This window comes from Sorghum bicolor, chromosome 1, assembly GCF_000003195.3.
Source record: "Sorghum bicolor cultivar BTx623 chromosome 1, Sorghum_bicolor_NCBIv3, whole genome shotgun sequence".
NCBI classification, from domain to species: domain Eukaryota; kingdom Viridiplantae; phylum Streptophyta; class Magnoliopsida; order Poales; family Poaceae; genus Sorghum; species Sorghum bicolor.
The window spans coordinates 985,238-1,005,617 of NC_012870.2; the positions used below are offsets into that span (position 1 = coordinate 985,238).

The following is a 20,380-nucleotide window of genomic DNA, read 5'->3' on the forward strand; positions in this document are numbered from 1 at the left end:
CAACCTGTGTAATTAGTTTTGGTTTTGACTACATTTAGTACTTCATGCATGTGTCGTAAGATTCGATATGACCAAAAATCTTATAAAGTTTTTGACTTTTAGGGTGAAATAAACAAGGCCTAACTAAATAAGACCTATGTATATGTATAAAGGGCTCTGGATTTTTCTTTCGCCCCGGGCCTCTAAAAACTCAGGGCCGGCACTGATGGCGGCTACGTTAGGGTAGATGCCGTGTGGAAGTGATGACGCGCGCTTGGAAGGTGGAGGGAGAGCACGCTGGCTGCATGCCTTGCTGCCGCTCTTGCAGTCTTGCTTGGATTGGGCTGCGTTCACATTCACAAAATCATCACAATTTGGACTCGATTCCGACTCCGATTCAAACTGCAACTCCCTCCAGCGATCGATCTTTTCATCCCAAGCGACCCGATCCCATAGATCAATGCCGCTTCTTGAATTCTGATCCCCAGCCCATTCGGTTCCATACCAAACCAATCCAATCCAATCCCGCCCTAAAACCCTATCCCGAGAGGCGCCGACCGGAGGAGAATAGCAGATCAAGCCAGCCAGCCGTCGAGGAAGAGAGCAATGCCGCCGCCGCCGCAGCTGCCCTCCGATCACGCCACGCCCCGGCCGAGGCCTAGGCCCCCGCCGCCGGCCCGCGAGAGCTCGGTCCCCGTCCTTGCCGCCAAGAGGGCGCCGCCGCCGCAACCTCAGTCAGCTCCCGCCGCCGCCGCCAAGAAGATGGCGCGCCCGGCGTCCGCGCCCGACCTCACGGCGCTCCCCGCCGCCGCCAGGCCCAGGCCGCGCCCGCCCTCCACGCCGGCCAAGAGCGGGACCGGGACCGGGAGGCCGGCGTTCATGGCGCCGCGCGGCGCCCAGACCGTGCGCCCCGCGCGGCGGCTCACGCCCGGGACCGCCGTCTACGTGCGCACCACCTTCCGTCCCCGCAACGTCAACATCAGGTGCCGCATCCTGCTGTGGCTACGCGCGCGGGTCGTCTCCTCCCCCGACGCCTACCATTGCACCGTCAAGTACGCCGCCGACCTCAGCGACATGTTCGCCGGCAAGATCGTCAGCAAGCCCGCCGACCACATCCGCCTCGCGCCACGCCCCACGCCGGCCAAGCCGGCCAAGCCCATGGCGCCGGTGCTCGAGGCAAAGGAGGCGTCGTCATTGCCACGACGATGATCCAGGGCCCCACGCCCGCCAAGGCCAAGCCCATGGCACCGGCGCTCGAGGACGACGATGATCCAGGGCGTCCTCATTCCCTGTACATGCTTCTTTGAGCAGAGATTTTGTTCGTGCTCATTCTTGGAGCAGAGATTTTGCGGGATGCTCATTCTTCGAGCAGAGATTTTTTTTTTTCTTTTGTGGCACTTGTCTTGCGGATCAGTGCCACAGCCTTACCCGGCTTTTCGAAAAAAATCTTCGTAAAGGTTCGATTGATCTTAGTGAGCTCTTGCTAGCATTATGCGGCTTTTCGATTGATCTTAGTGAAAAAAAAAATAATGGTTTTTCACGAGTCGATCGATCTTGGCGTTGCTTGCTTCCGAGTTCCTATGATCGTTTGAGTCGGGAGAAGATGAGATGATGTCCGTGGCAGGAAAAGGCCCAGGCTGAGAGAGTCAGCAGAGCTGCTTGTGCTGCTGATGCCGGCGCCAATGCAAATTCATAAAACATCAATGCAACTGGTTCTGTAAATTGTACTAATCATAAGCTTAACATCCACTGCTCCCCAATAACTGACATGTCAATGTCAGTGATATCTTCCAGCGACTTGTTCGGTTGATTTATTGTGGCAGGAAGTACAATTGGCTGATTTATTGTTAGAGAAAAACACTGTTGAAGAGATAGCAGATCACAATTATACAACAATTGCAAAAAATGAAACTCACCAGGTACAACTACACAAACATTATAGAGTGATGACCCAGTACAACCTGGTGCTCATGTATGTTGTGAACCAACCACAAACGTAACAATAATCATCAAAACCAGCAAAATGGATTCCATGGCATCTCGACATGCACAACCTTAGGTAAAAGCTTGGATGGAGAAACTAAAAGTTTCCAGACTGCGAACACAAAGAGTGGATGGTGCTGGCCTAGGAGGGGAGGAAGGGGGTGGAGCAAGAGTGCCATCACACGAAAACCATGACCTCACAGGGGTGGTCGAGTAACATTTCACTATTTGGAGTCTATGATCAGGCTTTTGCCTCCTGAGCTACTTCTTCAAAAGTCTCTCCAGGAACAAGCTCTGGAACATCATCATCGTTTTCTTCCTTGACCTGCGCCGCAGCACCGGCAGCAGCCACCTGCTTCTGCATCTCCTCAGCAATCCTCTTCAGATGTTCCATGTTGTCCGGGCCTGGAAGAATGAAAAAAAAAACAGTGTTTAACTATCTCTTTCATATCCTTAGTAACCTGGCTACAAGCGTCTGTTTGCTTCACACTTGTTGCTTTTTATATTTGATTGAAACACAGAAAGGAACAGGGCAGGCAGAACAGAAACTCTAGCTGCTGAACATAAAGGCAACAGATAAAATATGCAAAGTGTATGTATCCATTCTCATGTGTCTAGAAGTGCTAACCATCGAGAGAATGCAAGAAAAGATCAAACAGGAAATGATGGGATGCAGCAACAAGTATTTCTGATAACATTAGAAAAAGACCAGGACATTAAATGATGACGAGGAGTTAGATGAGCACAACTTGCCTAATCAAGTGTAACCACAAATCCTCAAATACGTTACAGGATAACCATTTTTTGGATAACAACCTAAACATTAGGGTACAGAGTGTAACATACCAAGTTGGTTGATGATCCCAGGCAGAACATCTTGTAGCTCTGTCGATACACAATATATAACAATTTGAATAAGTCAGCAGCATAAAAAAGAATAGAATGAAACAGAAACACTGTACTTCAAAGGGGAAGCTGAGCTTTTTTTTATGTAAGTACATGCAACATGCATCAATGGCTTTACAAACATGTATACCATTTTAGAAACCAGAGAACAAAAGCCACTCAAATAGCAGCTTACTGAATAAAAATGTAGCTTTGAAAGAAACAAAAGGACCTACAACTGTGTACAGATTAACCAGGTGCAGAATTCTAAAGATTCAGCAAAGCGCTGCTGTACTTGGGCGACCAATGATCATATAGGTAGAACATTCACTGACATGAAAACGCTATAGCTCTGAGAGTAACAAGTTACTACATGACTGGTCAATCAAGTGTAAACGAAGAATGAGTATTCTTACTTTTCGTCTGTGGAGATCCACTGACCACCCATGTGTTTGCCGCGATAGAAGCTTGCACTGCATGGGTAGAGCAGAAAGCACCAGACAAATCAGTCAATAATAACACCAGGATTCCTCATTTCTACAACATGTAGTAGTGGCCAGCAACAACAGAGCAGGAGTGGCATATACCTTTGGGATTCAAGAACTGGATGACGAGATCGTCCTTGAAGATGTTCACCTCCTCGATTGCAGGGATGGTGTTGACCCCTACTCTCTTGAGCGTGCTCTGCAGCCTCTTGTCGTCGGTCGTGCCCGTCTTGTGGACAGCCTTCTTCTTCCTACAAACCCAAAGCTCATTTTTTTTTAATCACTGGGCTCGAAGCTACAGATGAACAACACGGAAGCCAATACATGGGAATCGAGTCGGTCAGTAACACCTACCTGCGCACGGTTCCCTTCCCGCCGGTGCGGACGGCGCCGGCCATCTTCATGAGCCTCTCCTTGTTCATCTGCGGAACGGAACGGAACCAACCAGTCGGTCAAACGGCGCAGGGAGCACGGATCTGTCGCGAGAACGAATCGGTTCTAGCGCACCCAGCAATCGGGGTCGCCGTCTCCGATTTGGTACGACCATGTCCGATTGAGGAGAAGTGAGAGAAATGACTGACCTTGGTGGTGGTGGAGGGCGGCGCGGGCAGGTGAGGGTGCGCGAGCAGAGAGCTCCGGGATGGGGTGGGGGAGGAGGAGACGGCGGCGGCGCGAGATGGGCGGTAGGTTTTGGGGAGGATTATAGGGTTTTCAAATTTCCACTCAAGTCCCTGAAGTTCTACGTATTATGTCACCGTGGCTTTCAATGGGCCGCCCATCGGAAACTCCTGGCTTCTTTCCATTAGATTCAGGGATGTGGGCTGGGCCGGTACTTCATATTTACATGTTCTTAATTTGTGCGAGGCAAAGGCTTTATAAATCCCATATACACCCTTCCCGTTTACAAGAAACAAACAGTTTTTTATCGTTATGTATGTTTTCGGTTGTAGGCGATGTCCCCATTAATAACTAAACGTCTTATAAACCTCGGCTTAATCCTTCGGAGGTACTCATAGGGATAGAATTCGCGTACGTATATTCATAGAGATTAGAGATGAGTATGATGTGTTGCGTAATTCTCAAAAAAAAATTGTATTTTCTCTGAAAAACAGACTGGATTATTTTGTCTAAAAAAACTGTTATCTTTTATTATATGCTAGAGCCTAGAATATCATTTCCTCTTTGTGGATCATTTTTTCTTATGCAACACAAATGCGTCAGTTTTGCAGCCGTAAAAGGTAATCATATCATACTAAAGTTTCAAAAAATAAACTATTCATAACCTGGACCACGACCCCATGCACAAAGATCAACTACAACAGAAGCTAGCTATTATAGCCATCAGATTCATTGACCTTTAATCTAAACGTCTGGATCGTGCATTTTAATATAAATCTTACCTAAACATCATCTAACATTTGCAGATACTCAAAGTGATGGTATAAAACCATAATTATCAATCTCATTTAATAAATTTTCTCAATGCATAACCTTGTGAAACCATTTATCTTGTATTACTGAGACATTATGGATCTCAAATGATTCTCCAATAACTTTTTGAAGTGTTTCTATTGCTCTTAAATAAGTATATGTAGACCCTTTAAACTCAAGATGGCAACGGATACCCGAAATACGAACCCGATGGGTTTTTACTCTATTATGGCAAGGGTATGGGTCAATTTCTCTGCATATGGGTTTGTTAATGGGCAAAAATATGAGCATGGGTCTGGGATGTAGTACCCAAACCCATAAACTCATGGGTTTTAAAACCCTGATCTATCATAGTGAAGTAATCATATCAGTCGACAATATTCTAAATTTTTCTACTAAACTACAGACATATACAAGATGGTATGTGCATTTAAGCGAAAAATGAGAAGAAATGAATACAATTTCATGTTTTGAGACATGATTTTTATGTTCTATTTTTTTGTTGCTATGATGTGCCTTTGGGCGGCCCGATGGGTACCCATGACCCAATGGGCATGGATCCGCGTACCAAATAAAACCCGTCATGAGTCATGGGTTTTTTAGCAGGCAAAATTTATGTTCATGGGCATGTGTTTGGGCTAACAAAACCCAACGGGTTTATACCCGTTACCATCTCTACTTTAAACTAGAATGAACTATTCATGCATGATTCCCCAAGGTTCTAAAAATGACACATCTTATAATTTAGAATGGAGGGGGTGCATGTTAAGTTGGTTGTCGCTATTGGAACGCTCATGATTAGTATTGGATTTTTCAGACATTTAACACAATATATTAATATAAGACACAACCAACATGAGTGCATTCAACATTAATGTAAGTTACATCTATGCTGGTTGCATCTCATATTTTTATCATAAATTTTTTTAAAACACGTTTCCACATCAAAACTAATATTTTGGGATTTCTTCTAGTTTATTTATCTAATTTATTTTTAGGAACTAAATATAATTTTAGAAGGTTCTTGATATATTTTATGAGCTCTAGATATTTATTCGGATCCATCATAATCTCATATATTAAGGATTTATTAGATTTTTTACAAAAAAACAAAACCATCTTCAAGGCCACTTGGACAGGAAAGTAGTTTGAGGGGGTGTTTAGTTCTCCCTTTTCCCAAAATTTTTTAGGTTTTGGTCTATCATTTTGCAAAACGGAACTAAACACCATGCAAAAATTTCTGCAAAAAGATGGTTATTTTTTATTTTGGATTTTGGCCTCAAGAGGCCAAAAAACCCAAAAAGAGCCTCAAGAGGCTCTCATGAGGGCAATAAATTCTGTATTTTGGATGGAACTAAACATATCCTGAAAATTTTAGCATTTTACACTTCATCACTCCAAAGTAGTTGACGTTTTGCATTTTGGATTCTATGAGGAACTAAACACCCCTGAAATAGTTTTTTGAGTTTGGCGATGAATGTCTGGTTTAGTTTAAGAAGAGAATACAGACTAGGGTAATAGCTTAGGAAGGTAAAATGGATTTTTTCCATCATAAAGAGAATAGTGTGTTGTTATTTTTCTGAACTTTTTAGTTTTTTTTAAAAAAAAATCTGAACTTTTATGGGCCAAGCCCGTATAACGGTTTAGGCTTTTGGACCGCTGGTCATTTATCATTGGCCAAGCCCATACAGTGGTTTTGGGCCTTTTGAACCACAGGCCCGGCGGCCCGCGCTCTGCCTATCTCCTCCGCAGTCAGCCACTGCGACTGCGAGCCTCCGACCAACTACCACCACCAGTCCACTACCACCACCGCGACGGAGATGACGCCGCCTCACCTCCCCGTCACCGTCGCCGTCGCCGTCCTTCTCCTCTTCCTCTGCCTCCCGGCGACCTCAGTCGCTGCCGCCGCCGCCGCTGACCCGACCCCGACCCCATGGCCCCCGCAATTCCACGCGACGCTGGTCATGGAGTACCACGGCAACATGTCCGTGGCCGACCTCTGGTACGACTGGCCGGGCGGCCGCAACCTGCACATCATCCGCTACCAGCTTGCCGCCGACGCGCCCTACTATGACAACGAGTGGAACAATGGTACCTCCTTCTTCTACACCCCGGCGCGCCGCACCTGCCGCTCCGCCGCCGTCGGGGTCGGCATCCTCCGCCCCGACTGGCTCCGCCCTGGCTCCGTCTACCTCGGCCGCCGTGACGCCGGTGGATTCGACTGCCACGTCTGGGCCAAGGCCGACTTTATCACCTACTACGAGGACGTCAAGACCAAGCGACCTGTCAAGTGGGTCTTCTACACAGGTAACTGATGGTTATGGATTTCATCGATTTCCCTCCCTTCTCGAACACAATTGGTGTGCCGTTTTGAAAGCGGCAGGAGCGAATTTGCAGGATCCTACACGCGACGCTGAGCTATACATGCCCTCTATTTTCCCGTTTAGGGAGAAACAAAATTCCACGGGAATGCTTAATCTAATTTGATTGTAGAAAAGGGCAATGCTTAAAATGCCGGTACATTGTTACAGTGGTATTGCTTAATTAGTGTGGGAAGGAGCTAAATTGGAGGAATGCTATGTCATGGAGCCACCTGAAATCTCTTGACCGACTATTATATAGTAGTATTATTACTCTTCTAACTTGGGTGCATTGCTTTCCTTCCAAGGATCAATGGTACCCTCCTCACATTATGCACTTTTTTTCTATATCAATTATACTTCATTCAAAGATTGAGTCTATCTTACAGAAAGGACATCAAAGAGATGCCAATTACCAAAAAAAAAAAAGTGCACCATATACTGGACACTGATGATGGTGTGGCCTAAATAAGTAAACGAAGACTGGAATTTCATTTCTGGCTACATCTTTTATTAGAAGCGTGAATTTTATTTCTTGCTAACGTCTTCTAGAAGACTGAATTTTATTCATGAGGTCTGGTGCTTCTATGTCTATAAGCTTGTGCACCAAGCACCATTTGAAAAATCGCCGGAAGACTGGTCTCATTATTACTTCCAGTAACATACCTTTCTTGTTTGAATGAAGTAGGTCTAAGCTAGCATTTATTTTAGATGTAAACTAATTCCCAATAAATTGTCCAATTTAATCAAAATGGGGAGCAAGGGCCAGGAAGATGTTTCCACTATTCACTCGGTATCTTGTTTTTAGTTCCACCTTGTTCTTTTAAGTATATCTAGGTCATCTCTGGACTATATCGGTCGCATTTGCTCCCATTTTGTCAGTTTCATTAACAGGCTTGAAGGCAATCACCAAGTAAGTAGAAAATATGTTATTCTGAGCAACATTGTTAGTAACTTTGACCCATAAACTTGATTTTGAAATTTGTCCACATTTTGTGGTAGCTGGCCCCCAATCATATTTGCGTTTGCGTGCATGCTTCCATTCAGCCAAGCACTGATCCATGAATATTGGTTGCTCTGATTCAGCCAAGCACTGACACATTTTGAAGCTCTTATAGTTGTAGGTCTAGCTTGTTGTTTTAGTGTCATCTTACAAAGGGCATGCAGAGCTGTCTCAACTCAAAGGTTCGGATAATGGAAAATACTGTGTATGCAATTATCAGACTCCTCATTATTGACTTACTATTGGGCATCAACCTACCTGTCATTCTTCATTGATAAATCTTGTACGAGCTTCTACTGGTTTTGGTTGTCCCTTATAGTAGAAGATGTAAAGTAGTTTTCTTCCAAGTTAGATTGGTTAAGGCGTGTTTGCATGAGGACCATCTAGTTGTCCCTTGAAGTAGCAGATGCCTTTTATATTGCTTATTGCATCACATTCTTATTGTGAAGTTAGCTTCATTAAGGTGTTACATTTACTATTCCTCTGGCTTCTAATTTCTTTAAGCTTGTACACCAAGTGCTGTCTGAAAAATCACTGGAGGGAAGATTGGCCACAGTATTCTTTCCAGAACCATAGCTATTTTGTTTGAATGAAGTGGGGTTGAGCTAGCATTTAATTTAGAATTTTAACTGATTCCCAGTAAATACTCCACTTGAATCAATATAGCCAGCAAGACCCAGAGGAATGTTTTCATTATTTATTACTCAGGGTCTTGTTTTCTCCATGTTACAGCAATGCTTGTTCTTTCAGGAATATCTAGGACTGTAGATCATCTTTGGACTATTACCAGTTGGATTTGCTCCAATTGTTTTGCCCATTTTGTCATTTTTTCTGTCTGATTCTGAAGAACTTGTTTAGGAGCTTTGGCTCACAAACCTACTTGATATTGAAATTCGTCCAAATTTTGTGGTAGCTGACCGCCTGACCCTCAATCATGTTAGCATTTATGTGCATGCTTCCATTTAGCGAAGCACTGACCCATGTACATTGGTTGTAACATACCCCTACAGAAAGTTCTTTTTGTATGCTTAGCTTTTTCTTAATGTCATCTTGCGAAGGGTACGCAGAGCTGTCCAAAACATTGGGACAGTGGACAGCACTGTCTATGCTAGTCTGAGACCCCTCATTATCGCTGGGCATCAGCCTATCTGTCATTTCTTCAATGATAAAGTATAATCAAGTGTGTCACATTGTTTTTTTCCATGTTAACTTGGTTATGGCGTGAGGACCATCTAGCTGTCACTTGAAGTAGCAGAGGTCTTTCTTTCTGTGTTGGCTTTGAGGGAGAACTTTCTGTATTGCTTATTACTATATCAAATTCTTGTTGTGAAGTTAGCTTGGTTAAGGTGTCACCAAAGTGATACAGCAAGTAGATTCAGCTAAGTTTGCCATGCTCAGGAGTCCAGAAAAGGAAAATCAAATGAAGCTATACTTCTTCTTTACCTCCATGGGTGCTATGCTAGTCATTTTTGCTGGCACACTCCTTGTTTTATTGCTGTCCCTGAAGCTACTGACACTAGTTTCCTTAGAGCTGAGTGGTGGGACAAAAATGGCACTTTACCATGACAGCCAAGTTACTTTGTGGACGACAGAATGTTGACACGCCTCTTGTTAGGCTGCAGTGTCCAGTGACACTGACAAGAGATACATATGGCTGTATGGTAAATTGGTAATGGTACTCCTTTTGTTGCCGATGTGCAGGTAGGATCGCGTACGTGATGAGCTTTGAGGTGGGAGCGGTGCTGGAGGACGCAGCGTGGCAGGCCCCAGAGTACTGCTTCACCAAGGACGGTGGTGGGCTTGCCGATGCCGCCGAGACCACCACCGAGATCTCTGATGGTGGGCATCATGGCAGCAGCAGCTTCATCCCCAGGAGCGTGCTGTGACTGTGAGGACTCATCTTGCGGCCATGTTAATGTTATGTTCCCATCCTGGTCCCCCGGTAGAGCTTTGGTGGCCTTTGGGCATGGAGGTGAGGTGTAAACAGGGTGTGTGGTGGCTATGATTTACATGCCCTCATGTACCACTGCCTCTTGTGCGGTAATGTTTTTACTTTTAAGGAGATTAACTCTGCTTTTTATAAAGCAATTGTGCAGTAATGTTTTGCCTGTGTTTTGTTATCTCTGACCAAATGAAGCGAAGCATGGTACTAGTAGTAGTAGTGCCATAACTGATGGGATGGAGCAGCTTTGCTCTTTGCTTTGCATTGCATTGGATCCGGTTGTAAACATTTGGCGCAGTGATAGGCCTGGAAAAAAGCAGATGAGGATGGCAATGGCAAGGAACACTGTAAGTGTATGAGATTGGGGAAGGAGCAAATAGGGCTCAGAGTCGTGGTTAGAGCTGTGACGGTGCGGCGTGCGAAACTCAGAGCTGAGAGGTGAATGGTGATGATCCTGTCGGTACTCCGGTGCATGCATATGGATATGGCTGTGCCGCCTGTTTGCAATTAGTTTTTATTTTTGTCTATATTAGTTTTTATTTTTTTTTGTCTATATTTAATGTTCAATCAAAGATTCGATCTTGAAAATTTTTGCAAACTAAACAAAGCCCTCAGAAACGATGGAGACGGGCGGGCAGGTCGACCGTGCAGGTGATAGCAGCAGTGAATCGCCGTGCAATACTATTGCAGCTGCAGCTGGTCCGTGTTGGATGTCACGTACCACCTTGGCCACACTAGTGACTGTGAATGGTGAGGCGGGGATCAGTTGAAGTGGACGGAGGAGGAGCCTGGCCTGGCCTGGGTGGCAACTCCAGACGCCAACCACGGCGTCGTGGCGCGCGCTGCGCCACACACACGGGGGGCTGACGGGCATTCATTCATCATTCTCATGGTGTGGACGAACGGGGCAGCTGGCGGTTGGGCGTTGAGACTGTCCAAGAGCCATTTCAAACGGCACGAGCGGAAATTTCTGATTCGGCCATTCCATGCATGCTGTGGGATGTGTCTGCGTCTGTACTCTGCTCTACAGGGTACGAGTACGAGGGAGACTCGAGAACCAAAGCCAAGACGACGCTCTCAGCGCCTCCGGTTACTTTCTCCAAATGCCTTTTCGAGTTTGAGGCATCAGTTATACCGGTGCTCCAACACTGCAGCTGCCGGTGCTTGAAAAAGATTTCCAGGATGCTTGCTGTTAAATTAGGCCTTGTTTACTTTTTAAAAAATTTTTGCAAAATAGGAATAATAACACTTTCGTTTGTATTTGACAAATATTGTCTAATTATAGACTAACTAGGCTCAAAAGATTCGTCTCGTCAATTTCGACCAAACTGTGCAATTAGTTTTTATTTTCATCTATATTTAATACTCCATGCATACGTCTAAAGATTTGATGTGACGGTGAATCTGAAAAATTTTGCAAAATTTTTGGGAACTAAACAAGGCCTAATCATTGTTAGGTCTTGTTTAGATGTAAAAATTTTTGGATTTCGCTACTGTAACACTTTTGTTTGTTTATGGCAAATATTGTCCAATCATAGACTAACTAAGGTCAAAAGATTTGTCTCGCGATTTACAGGCAAACTGTGTAATTAGTTTTTGTTTCCGTCTATAATTTAGTACTTTATGCATGTGCCACAAGATTCGATGCGATGGGAAATCTTGAAAACTTTTTAGATTTTGGTGGGAACTAAACAAGGCCTTAGTCTTCAAAAGTTGTACCACTACAAATACACAAGAAGCAACTGAGTATTTTTAAATTACAAATTCTGGGTCCCACAAGAAAAGAGAGTGGTGCTTCACACTGCAATTATACTAGTGAAGCTAGTATTTTTTTGATACGACGTTTCAAGCATTGTCATTGATGTCTCCCATTGCAGAAGGCTTTAGCATGTTTGGTTACGGGCGATATATGAAGTATTAAATATAGAATATTTTTAAAATTTAAAATATGATTAGAGTAATTTACGTGATGAATCTTTTGAGAAACTAATTACTTTCTCCACCTCCGGCTACAACACTACCACGGTTGTAGCTTTTTTTTTTTTCTTTTTTTGCTTCTTCGGCTCAAGGACCGGAGACGAGAGGAACCTAACCTGTCTTAAATTTGATTACGTTTACAGAGAACATTATCAATATATATGACTCTAAAAAAATGAATTCAATTAGAGTATCTTTTGTTCACATGAATCCCATTAAACTCTGGAATGGTTAATCCGTGGCACAAAGAGTGCATTTTCTCACTTTCTATCATGGCAAAATAAATCTTTTAAATTTTGACTACATATATACAGAAGATTAATTAGTACTAGTATATCAGATTAATTATTAAATATTTTTTATAATATGTCTATTTAAATATACAAATGCTAATAACATTATTGTACGTTTATTTAATAATTTTAAAAAAGTTCGATCCGAAACTTACAGTACTCCTCTGTTACAAATTATAAGTTATTCTAAAAATCTTGGAGAGTCAAAACATTTTCAAGTTTGACAAAAAATATAGAGAGAAATATAAAGATTTATATTATAAAATAGGTACACTACGAAAATATAACTAATAAAAGAATCTAATGATACTTGGTTGGTACCAAAAATGTTATTATTTTGCTATATAAATTTGGTTAAACTTGAAAAACTTTAACTCTCCAAGTTTCTTAAAATGACTTAAGGGCTGTTTAGATGCAACCAAACAACCAAAACTTTTGGAAAAATGAGCACTTTTTGGAAGAATGGATCTAAACAGGGGATTGTAAAACTTGGCTGTAAAAATTTGGAATTTGGGACCTTGGAGCCCCAAAACTGTATAAACTTGCTTAGAGACCCGTGTCATGTATCTTGTTGACCAAAAAATTTGGGAAGCATCTAAACACCTATTTAAATGTAAAATTTACAGCTAAAAGTTTTGGGATGTAAAGATTTGACATCTTAACATGCCCTTATAATTTGGGAGTATATTTTAACTTTTTTAAAAGGCTGGCCGCGAGACGAATCAGGCAAGGCAGTGCCATAAATAGGCGGGCGGGCAGGCGAGCAACAGCAATTGCGTTTCGTTTGGTTTTCAGCGGGGCCGGCGGCGGGCGCACAGCACAGAGCTGGAGGCCGCCGCAGCACGCACAGCACAGTCGTCGCAGGCAGCCGGCCCGCTCCTCCTCCTCCTCCTCCTCCTCCTCCTCCTCCTCCCTATAAAATCCCCCTCCCCTGCGCACCCGGTCTCTCCGGCTCCACGTCGCCCATATACCATACGTGGACATCGAGGTGGTCGGCCATGGCGGAGCTCCAGCAGCTGCAGCAGGTGGCGAGCGACGACGCGGCGGAGTGGAAGCAGGTGGCGGAGCTGAGGGCCGTCACCCAAGCCCAGGATCCTTCCTGCAAGGTTCGTCCGCTTCATCTCTCCGTTCCATGATTCCATCCATTGCTCGTGGGTCGTCAGTCATCACATACTCAGCATGCATATGGCGTGGCTTTGCCTGAATCTGAATGGGATCCACAATTAGCTAATTTATTAGGAAAGAAAAAACACTGCCGGCTGCCAGGCCTGAAAAGAGAAGCAAACTGATCAATAGCATAATTACTGGCTATGGCTAGCATACTGTAGTATGACTGAATGAATGGCTCTGCCGCTCTAGTGACAGTGCCATGTGGACGTACGGTTAAATTTCTGCGAATCATCATCATCCAGCAACATACCTACGCATCAAACTTTGAGTTACGTAGATAATTTACTGTAATCCGTAGTTACTATTGCTAGTACTTAGTTACTTAAAGCGAGCATATAATTGGGTCATCAGAATGAACACAGCAGGCACTGATCGAGACACACACCAACCTGCAGTCGTAGCCTAGCTAGATCAGGGAGCCTCTGAAAACCATGCTGATTATTGGCAGTTGGCATGAGCCTGCAGACAAATGAATCATCATCGGCACTGTTACGTTAATTAGAGCCTGTCGCCATTTGCTTCCTCAGCTCCCTCTTTGCTCTGGCACAGCCGGCTGCCTGCATATGCCCCCCAAGTGGTACCCGGGTACGGTCGTTATTGGCCATCGCTTTTGGCGTTGATGGCCGGCCCCGGACCGGGCCTGTCTATCACACTTTGCTCATTTTGTGGCCGGCCCCGGCCCCGGCCCCGGCGGTGGTTAATCAGCATCCGTGTCCAGGACTCCAGGTAGTTGTAGCTGCACATCTGCCCAGCCAATGCAACGCCCAACAACTGGTAGAATACTGGTTGACCCACCCACCTCCTATCCACCGCCCACCGCTGCCCGTGCCTCCCCGCCTGCGTCGTCCTTGTTTTCCTTTATTACAAACTGCTTGCACGACGCCTTGTTTTCCTTTATATAAAAGATTTTATTAGCCGGAATGAATCACCCCCACGAACATATCCCGATCAGAATCGTTAGTTTATTTATATTAGATTCTATTAGCCGGAATGAATCCTGGCGTCATACTGCCCCTAAACAAAGGAGCATGGCTGTTTCAAGTCCTAATATAAAACTCTTTCTGCTTTTATGAAATTCTTATCATCTCTCTTCATAAATAAAATGATACATCAGTCTATCTAATGTTTATGAAACTTTATAAAACTCCACTAAGATTGATGTGAAACCGAGGGATGGAAAATGAGAAAACCCAAAGGAACTGACTGACCGGTAAAAGCTTGTGTGCCTGTTTCAACTCGTATCGTACACTACAACGACTTTATTTATTTTCTAATCACGTGTGCCAGGCCAAGAAAAATCCAGCCACAGATCAATGCACGCGATTGTGCTTGTGCACCTACTAACTTGCTATCCTCCTCCATTGACTTCTCCTCCTTCACCCCTTAGCTAGCTTGATTCATCATCACAATAGCTAATTAAATTCAGACAAGTATATTTATGATGATAGCAACAGATAGCTATATATGATTTTTTTTTTTTCTTTTTTTCAGAGCGTGTGTGATGGAAAATGTGCACAGATATTAAACCCCAATAAATAATAATAAAAATATCCGCTATACCTGTAGACAGCTACGACTTGTACTGTTGGGTGGATGGCGCACGCCACGCAGCCGTGTGGTGTGGTGTGGTGAACGGTGGCTTCATTTCATTTCGGCCATGCATCACTCGTGGCGCACAGAAAAGCCCCCCATAAATGCTGCCCAGGCATCTGGGAGCCCGTCTGTCAATCCCCCTCCCTCTTATAATAAATCTCACGTCACAGCGGCTTAACCAACTGATCACGACGTGATGACGATGAAATGGAACTGCCACCCAAATCCATTTTATTTGACTCTTGCGTAGTGAACTGTTGAATGCTTTATGTGGGCAAACCATTACTATTTTTTTTTCTAATCTTACTATGACACCGTTAGTTCTCATGATAATTCAATCTCGCCAGGCTATCACTGTGTGACGTCCATATGCCTAATTTTTGTAGCTCTCAACTTGTGTTAATTCACTTTAGAGAATCATTGCACAAAATTAGCAAAGAATCACTTTACAGTAAGAGAGAGAGAGAGAGAGAGAGAGAGAGAGAGAGAGAGAGAGAGAGAGAGAGAGAGAACTGTTTGACAAAGTTTCTTCTGAATTGAGCCTAGAAGATGTCCTGGGAGCTCTGCCAGATAAGTTTTTAGATATGCCCAATTCAGGATTTGTAGTAGTGCATGGGCTCTTAATCATAATCTTGGCAGCGATGGGGAAGAAGTCCATCAATTACATCTTTGGACTGGGCACAAAAATGTGAGTGAGAGGAAGTTTTGAATCACTAGATAAAAGTTTAGCTAGCTTTTTACTCTTTTTATTTTGTTCATGCACATGCATCTCAGAAAACGCATTTTAAAAGAAGAAAAATGAAAGTGGACTACTGAACAACCAGCTCGATCAGCTATGCAATAATTGTTCCCTTCACCGAACCGACGTAATGCGCACACACACACATGACAGGAGGAGGACGACTACACTCTGCGTCGGTTCCTCCGCGCGCGGGACCACAACATCGGCAAGGCGTCGGCGATGCTTCTCAAGTACCTCAAGTGGAAGCCGACGGCGAAGCCCCACGGCGGCGAGATCCCGGCGTCGGAGGTGGCGCGGGAGGTGGCGCAGGCGAAGCTTTGCCTGCAGGGGTACGACAGGGAAGGGCGGCCCCTGATCTACGGCTTCGGCGCGCGGCACCACCCGGCGCGGCGGGACATGGAGGAGTTCAAGCGCTACGTCGTGCACGTCCTGGACGCCACCGTCGCGCGCCTGCCGCCGCCGGGGCCCGGGCGGCAGGAGAAGTTCGCCGCCGTCGCCGACCTCAAGGGCTGGGGCTACGCCAACTGCGACATCCGGGGGTACCTGGCGGCGCTGGACATCATGCAGAGCTACTACCCGGAGCGCCTCGGCCGCGTCTTCCTCATCCACGTGCCCTACGTGTTCATGGCCGCCTGGAAGATCGTCTACCCCTTCATCGACGACAACACCAAGAAGAAGTTCGTGTTTGTGGCGGATAAGGACCTTGATAGGACGCTCCGGGAGGCCATTGATGACTCCCAGCTCGCCGAGATCTATGGCGGCAAGCTCAAACTCGTCGCGCCGCCGGCAAATTAAACGGCAACAACTGAAAACGGATCCATCCCATGAACTCTGCAATGCAGCTGAGCAGAGCAGAGAGAATGCAGCAGCAGAGTACAGTACGCGAGCTAGACGGACGGACGCTCGAATACGTACGGGTCAGAGAAATATATATGTATGTAAATCGTAGCAGCTAGGAGAATTAGCAATTGCAAGTGACGACATGTCATCTTGTACAAGACACGCGGAATGAAAGATGCATGGTTTCTGTATGCTGTCCTCTGTACTGTAACCAGCCGGTGATGAGTGCAAATAAGATTATTACTACACTTCTCTATATTTAGGTGCCTGATTCTTTTTATTGTTCGGTAAACATTTGTTTAACTATAGAAAAAATTACGACATATGAGTTATCCGTTTGACTGTTAATTAGTTTGTTGTATGTATACGATTGTTGCCAGGAAATTCAGATCATTACTGCATGCAGCTAACTGCAGCATCATGGAAACTACGGCCTTGTTTAGTTCCCGAAGTGAAAAATTTCGTGACACTGTAGCACTTTCGTTTGTTTGTGGTAATTATTGTCCAACCATGGACTAACTAGGCTCAAAAGATTCGTCTCGTCAATTTCGACCAAATTGTGCAATTATCTTTTATTTTCGTTTATATTTAATACTCCATGCATGCGTTTAAAGATTCGATGTGACGGGGAATCTTGAAAAATTTTGTGTTTTTGGGTGGAAGTAAACAAGGCCTACATGTGCCATGGCCGGTCTAAATCGACTTGTGCTGACCTGCAGATTGAAGGCCGGCTGGTCAGAAACTGTGAACGCAATTTGTGATGCCTGCTGGACTGGGTCGCTGGAAATTCAAGGCAGTGATAGACCATAGATGTATGTAGTACAGGGACGTTGGGCAGGAAGACGGTAGGCGGAGGACCAGCCATTGATGGCTGAAAGGGAGCTTTTAGCCCATCTCTGTCCGGCTTCCGGCCTGAATTGCAGTTAGCATGCATGAATGGGTGGCAGGTGGTCCGGTGGACCGTGGACATGCAATGCAAAACACAGGACAGGCTCAGGCAGGATCACACACAGGACAGGACCAAGTGACCAACCATGCTCACTTTTACTCTACTTGGGGACCCTGCTATGCTAGGCAAGGCAAGGCAAAGCTGGTAATGTTAGGACACTCACAATGCAGACTCTATTATAGAGTCTAAAGTTATTTATTAACTCGAACAATGTGGACTTTGAGTCTAAATAAGACTTGGAGTCTTATTTTTTCTACCTCTTTCTTCAATAAATATGCTGCCACATCAACAAAATACCATAAATAATATGTAATTAAGTGTCTTGAACTCTGTGATGGAGTCTTGCATTGTGAGTGCCCTTAGAGCACTCCCAATGCTAGAAACTACATACAGTTTCTATACTCATTAAGTTTTATAGACACTATATATAGAAACTATGACCCCAATGGATAGTTTCTATAGAATATTTTTATATCCAATCACATTCATTCTCTCTCCATTCTTAGCCAATCATATCACTCATTGTCTTGGATTTTGTGTAGACATGGTTTCTAACTTAGACCCAGTTTCTATGATTTTTACTCTCTCTCTCTCTTTAATAACTACATTGCCACATCAGCGAAATGCTTACGTGGCACTGTAATTAATGTCTATAGAAACCATGATAGTTTCTGTATTGGGAGTGCCCTTGCCTACTAGTAAGTACATTACCAGCCCATAGCACGGCCCGCAGAATTGCACCAAACCGGTGGCTGTTTCTACCGTCTCACAAACCACGGAGCCATTTGAGTTTTTTTGTCTTATATAAGATAAAATGGAACAAGTTTCAGGCTTTCGGCTTAGATGTTCAATCACCTTTTTTTTTCTCTTTATTTTTATTGATGATTTATAATAAAAAACATATATATTGAAAAGGCAAAACGATTAGATAGAAATGCATGAATTATTCGTGAATCGACACCGACAGCATTAGGCCTGTTTTTAGAGAGAGAAACATAGTCTGTCAAGTGTCAACTATCCCGGGCTCATCAATGTGACGATCCCTTCTTGGGCCTCCATGTTCAAAATCTGTTTTTTTTTTTTAGAATGGAGAGACCAGTTGCAAGGAGCCCTGCCAAGTACGCAGGAGCCCATAAGCCCACTGTGAATCCGGGAAGCGGCCACTGGCCACCACCGTGCACCGTCACCGGAAACGAAACGAACGCCCAAAATATCGCGTCCGACGCATCTGCTGGCTGAGAGTCACTGAGAGCCTCTAGAAACCACGCGACGCCACCGACCACCATGGCAGCCGCGCTCCTCCTCTCGCCGCGGCTCGTGTCGCTCCCTCCTCACCCGAGCCTCGCCCCCGGCTTCACCTTCATCAAGAGACCAACGTCTTACCCCCTCGGCCGCCGCGGCGCGAGGCTCCGGGCCGTCGGGGACGGCCCCGGCGCGGGGCTGACCTCCGACCAGACCACGGTCTACAACGGCGCCTACGGGCCCTGGACCGTGGATGACTCCGACGTCCGCGAGGTGCTGCTGTACCGGTCGGGGCTGGTGACGGCGGCGGCGTCCTTCGTGGCCGCGGCCTCCGCGGCGCTCCTGCCGGAGGGCAACCCCGCCTCCGGCGCCGGCGCCGCCGACCTCCTGTACGCCGTCGGCGCCTCGGGGCTGGGCCTGTCGCTGCTCCTCATCCACATCTACGTCACCCCGATCAAGCGCTTCCTCCAGGCGCTGTGGGCCGTCGGGGTGCTCGGCTCCCTCGGGACCTACCTCGTCGCCGCCCGCCCGCTGGACGAGGGCCTCGTGCAGTACGTGTTGGACCACCCCGCCGCGCTCTGGTTCGTCGGCCCCACGTTCGCCGCGCTCACTGGCCTCGTCTTCAAGGAAGGTATGCAAATGCTGCGCGTGCTGCTTATCATTGGTGGGACTGCAGACTTGGTTTATCTATCTCCATTTGGTACTTGGTACCTCTCTGCTTACATTTCACCTCATGCATTGCATTTTCATGTCATTTGTTCCCAACTACCTGATTTACATACAGTGATGATGTGAAGACTGCAGTAGCAATGATGCCATGCTCATGATAGTCTAGTGTGCCAAAACCTTGCATATTGTAGTTGTCCAATTTCTCAATTATGTTGACAGTAATGCATCCACAGGTCTCTGCTATGGAAAATTGGAAGCTGGCATCTTAACGTTTGTTATCCCTGGGCTGCTTCTTGGACATCTAGTGAGTCAGAAACACCGAGGTTTATCTTAAAGTCTCATATTGCTGGTATCTGCTGCACTCATCTGACAATTTTTATGCGCAGTCTGGTTTAATGGATAACAGCACAAAGACAACCCTTTTAGGAGTGTGGATGCTTCTTTTCACGGTTTTCGCAGCTAGAAAGTTCCAGCAGCCCATCAAGGTACAATCTCTCCCAGTGATTTGCATGTATCTCCATTTGTAGCTGATATTCTGCTTCCTGGTTCAAATCTGGCAATTTCATTCTTCTTCACCATTCAGGACGACATTGGGGACAAATCTGTTTTCATGTTCAATGCGCTCCCTGAAGAGGAAAAGAACGCTTTGATCCAGAAACTGGAGAGGCAAAAGGCACAGCAGCAGTTTGAGTAGACATTGTAGCTTGTCTTGGTGTAAGCCAATATTTTGTTGAGCTCTCGTGCCAGAATCGAGTAAATGCAAAATTCATCACTGAATGGATGAGATGAAGGTTGAGGAAACAGAGGTTATCTGCTGACCACAAGCCTATGAACTTG

The 20,380-nt window shown here is 45.3% G+C and overlaps 4 protein-coding genes across 4 annotated transcripts; 3 read left to right on the forward strand and 1 right to left on the reverse strand.

Annotated features, from left to right (window-relative positions):
- On the reverse strand, positions 1,876–4,072 carry LOC8060868 (basic transcription factor 3). The gene is made up of 6 exons (XM_002466049.2): positions 3,914–4,072; positions 3,687–3,754; positions 3,435–3,583; positions 3,264–3,320; positions 2,809–2,847; positions 1,876–2,367 (listed from the first exon to the last, which is right to left on the reverse strand). The coding sequence occupies exons 2-6, from the start codon at positions 3,752–3,754 to the stop codon at positions 2,204–2,206; spliced, it is 477 nt and encodes a 158-aa protein (XP_002466094.1). The 5' UTR covers positions 3,914–4,072; the 3' UTR covers positions 1,876–2,203.
- LOC8061409 (uncharacterized protein At4g14100) lies at positions 6,463–10,250 on the forward strand. The gene is made up of 2 exons (XM_002463467.2): positions 6,463–7,070; positions 9,828–10,250. The coding sequence occupies exons 1-2, from the start codon at positions 6,584–6,586 to the stop codon at positions 10,010–10,012; spliced, it is 672 nt and encodes a 223-aa protein (XP_002463512.1). The 5' UTR covers positions 6,463–6,583; the 3' UTR covers positions 10,013–10,250.
- Positions 13,100–16,941, forward strand: LOC8060869 (random slug protein 5). The gene is made up of 2 exons (XM_002463468.2): positions 13,100–13,444; positions 15,994–16,941. Exons 1-2 carry the CDS (start codon positions 13,337–13,339, stop codon positions 16,636–16,638), a joined length of 753 nt encoding a protein of 250 aa, XP_002463513.1. The 5' UTR covers positions 13,100–13,336; the 3' UTR covers positions 16,639–16,941.
- On the forward strand, positions 18,821–20,344 carry LOC110431735. Its single transcript, XM_021451194.1, has 4 exons — positions 18,821–19,505; positions 19,777–19,847; positions 19,930–20,028; positions 20,127–20,344. Exons 1-4 carry the CDS (start codon positions 18,917–18,919, stop codon positions 20,235–20,237), a joined length of 870 nt encoding a protein of 289 aa, XP_021306869.1. The 5' UTR covers positions 18,821–18,916; the 3' UTR covers positions 20,238–20,344.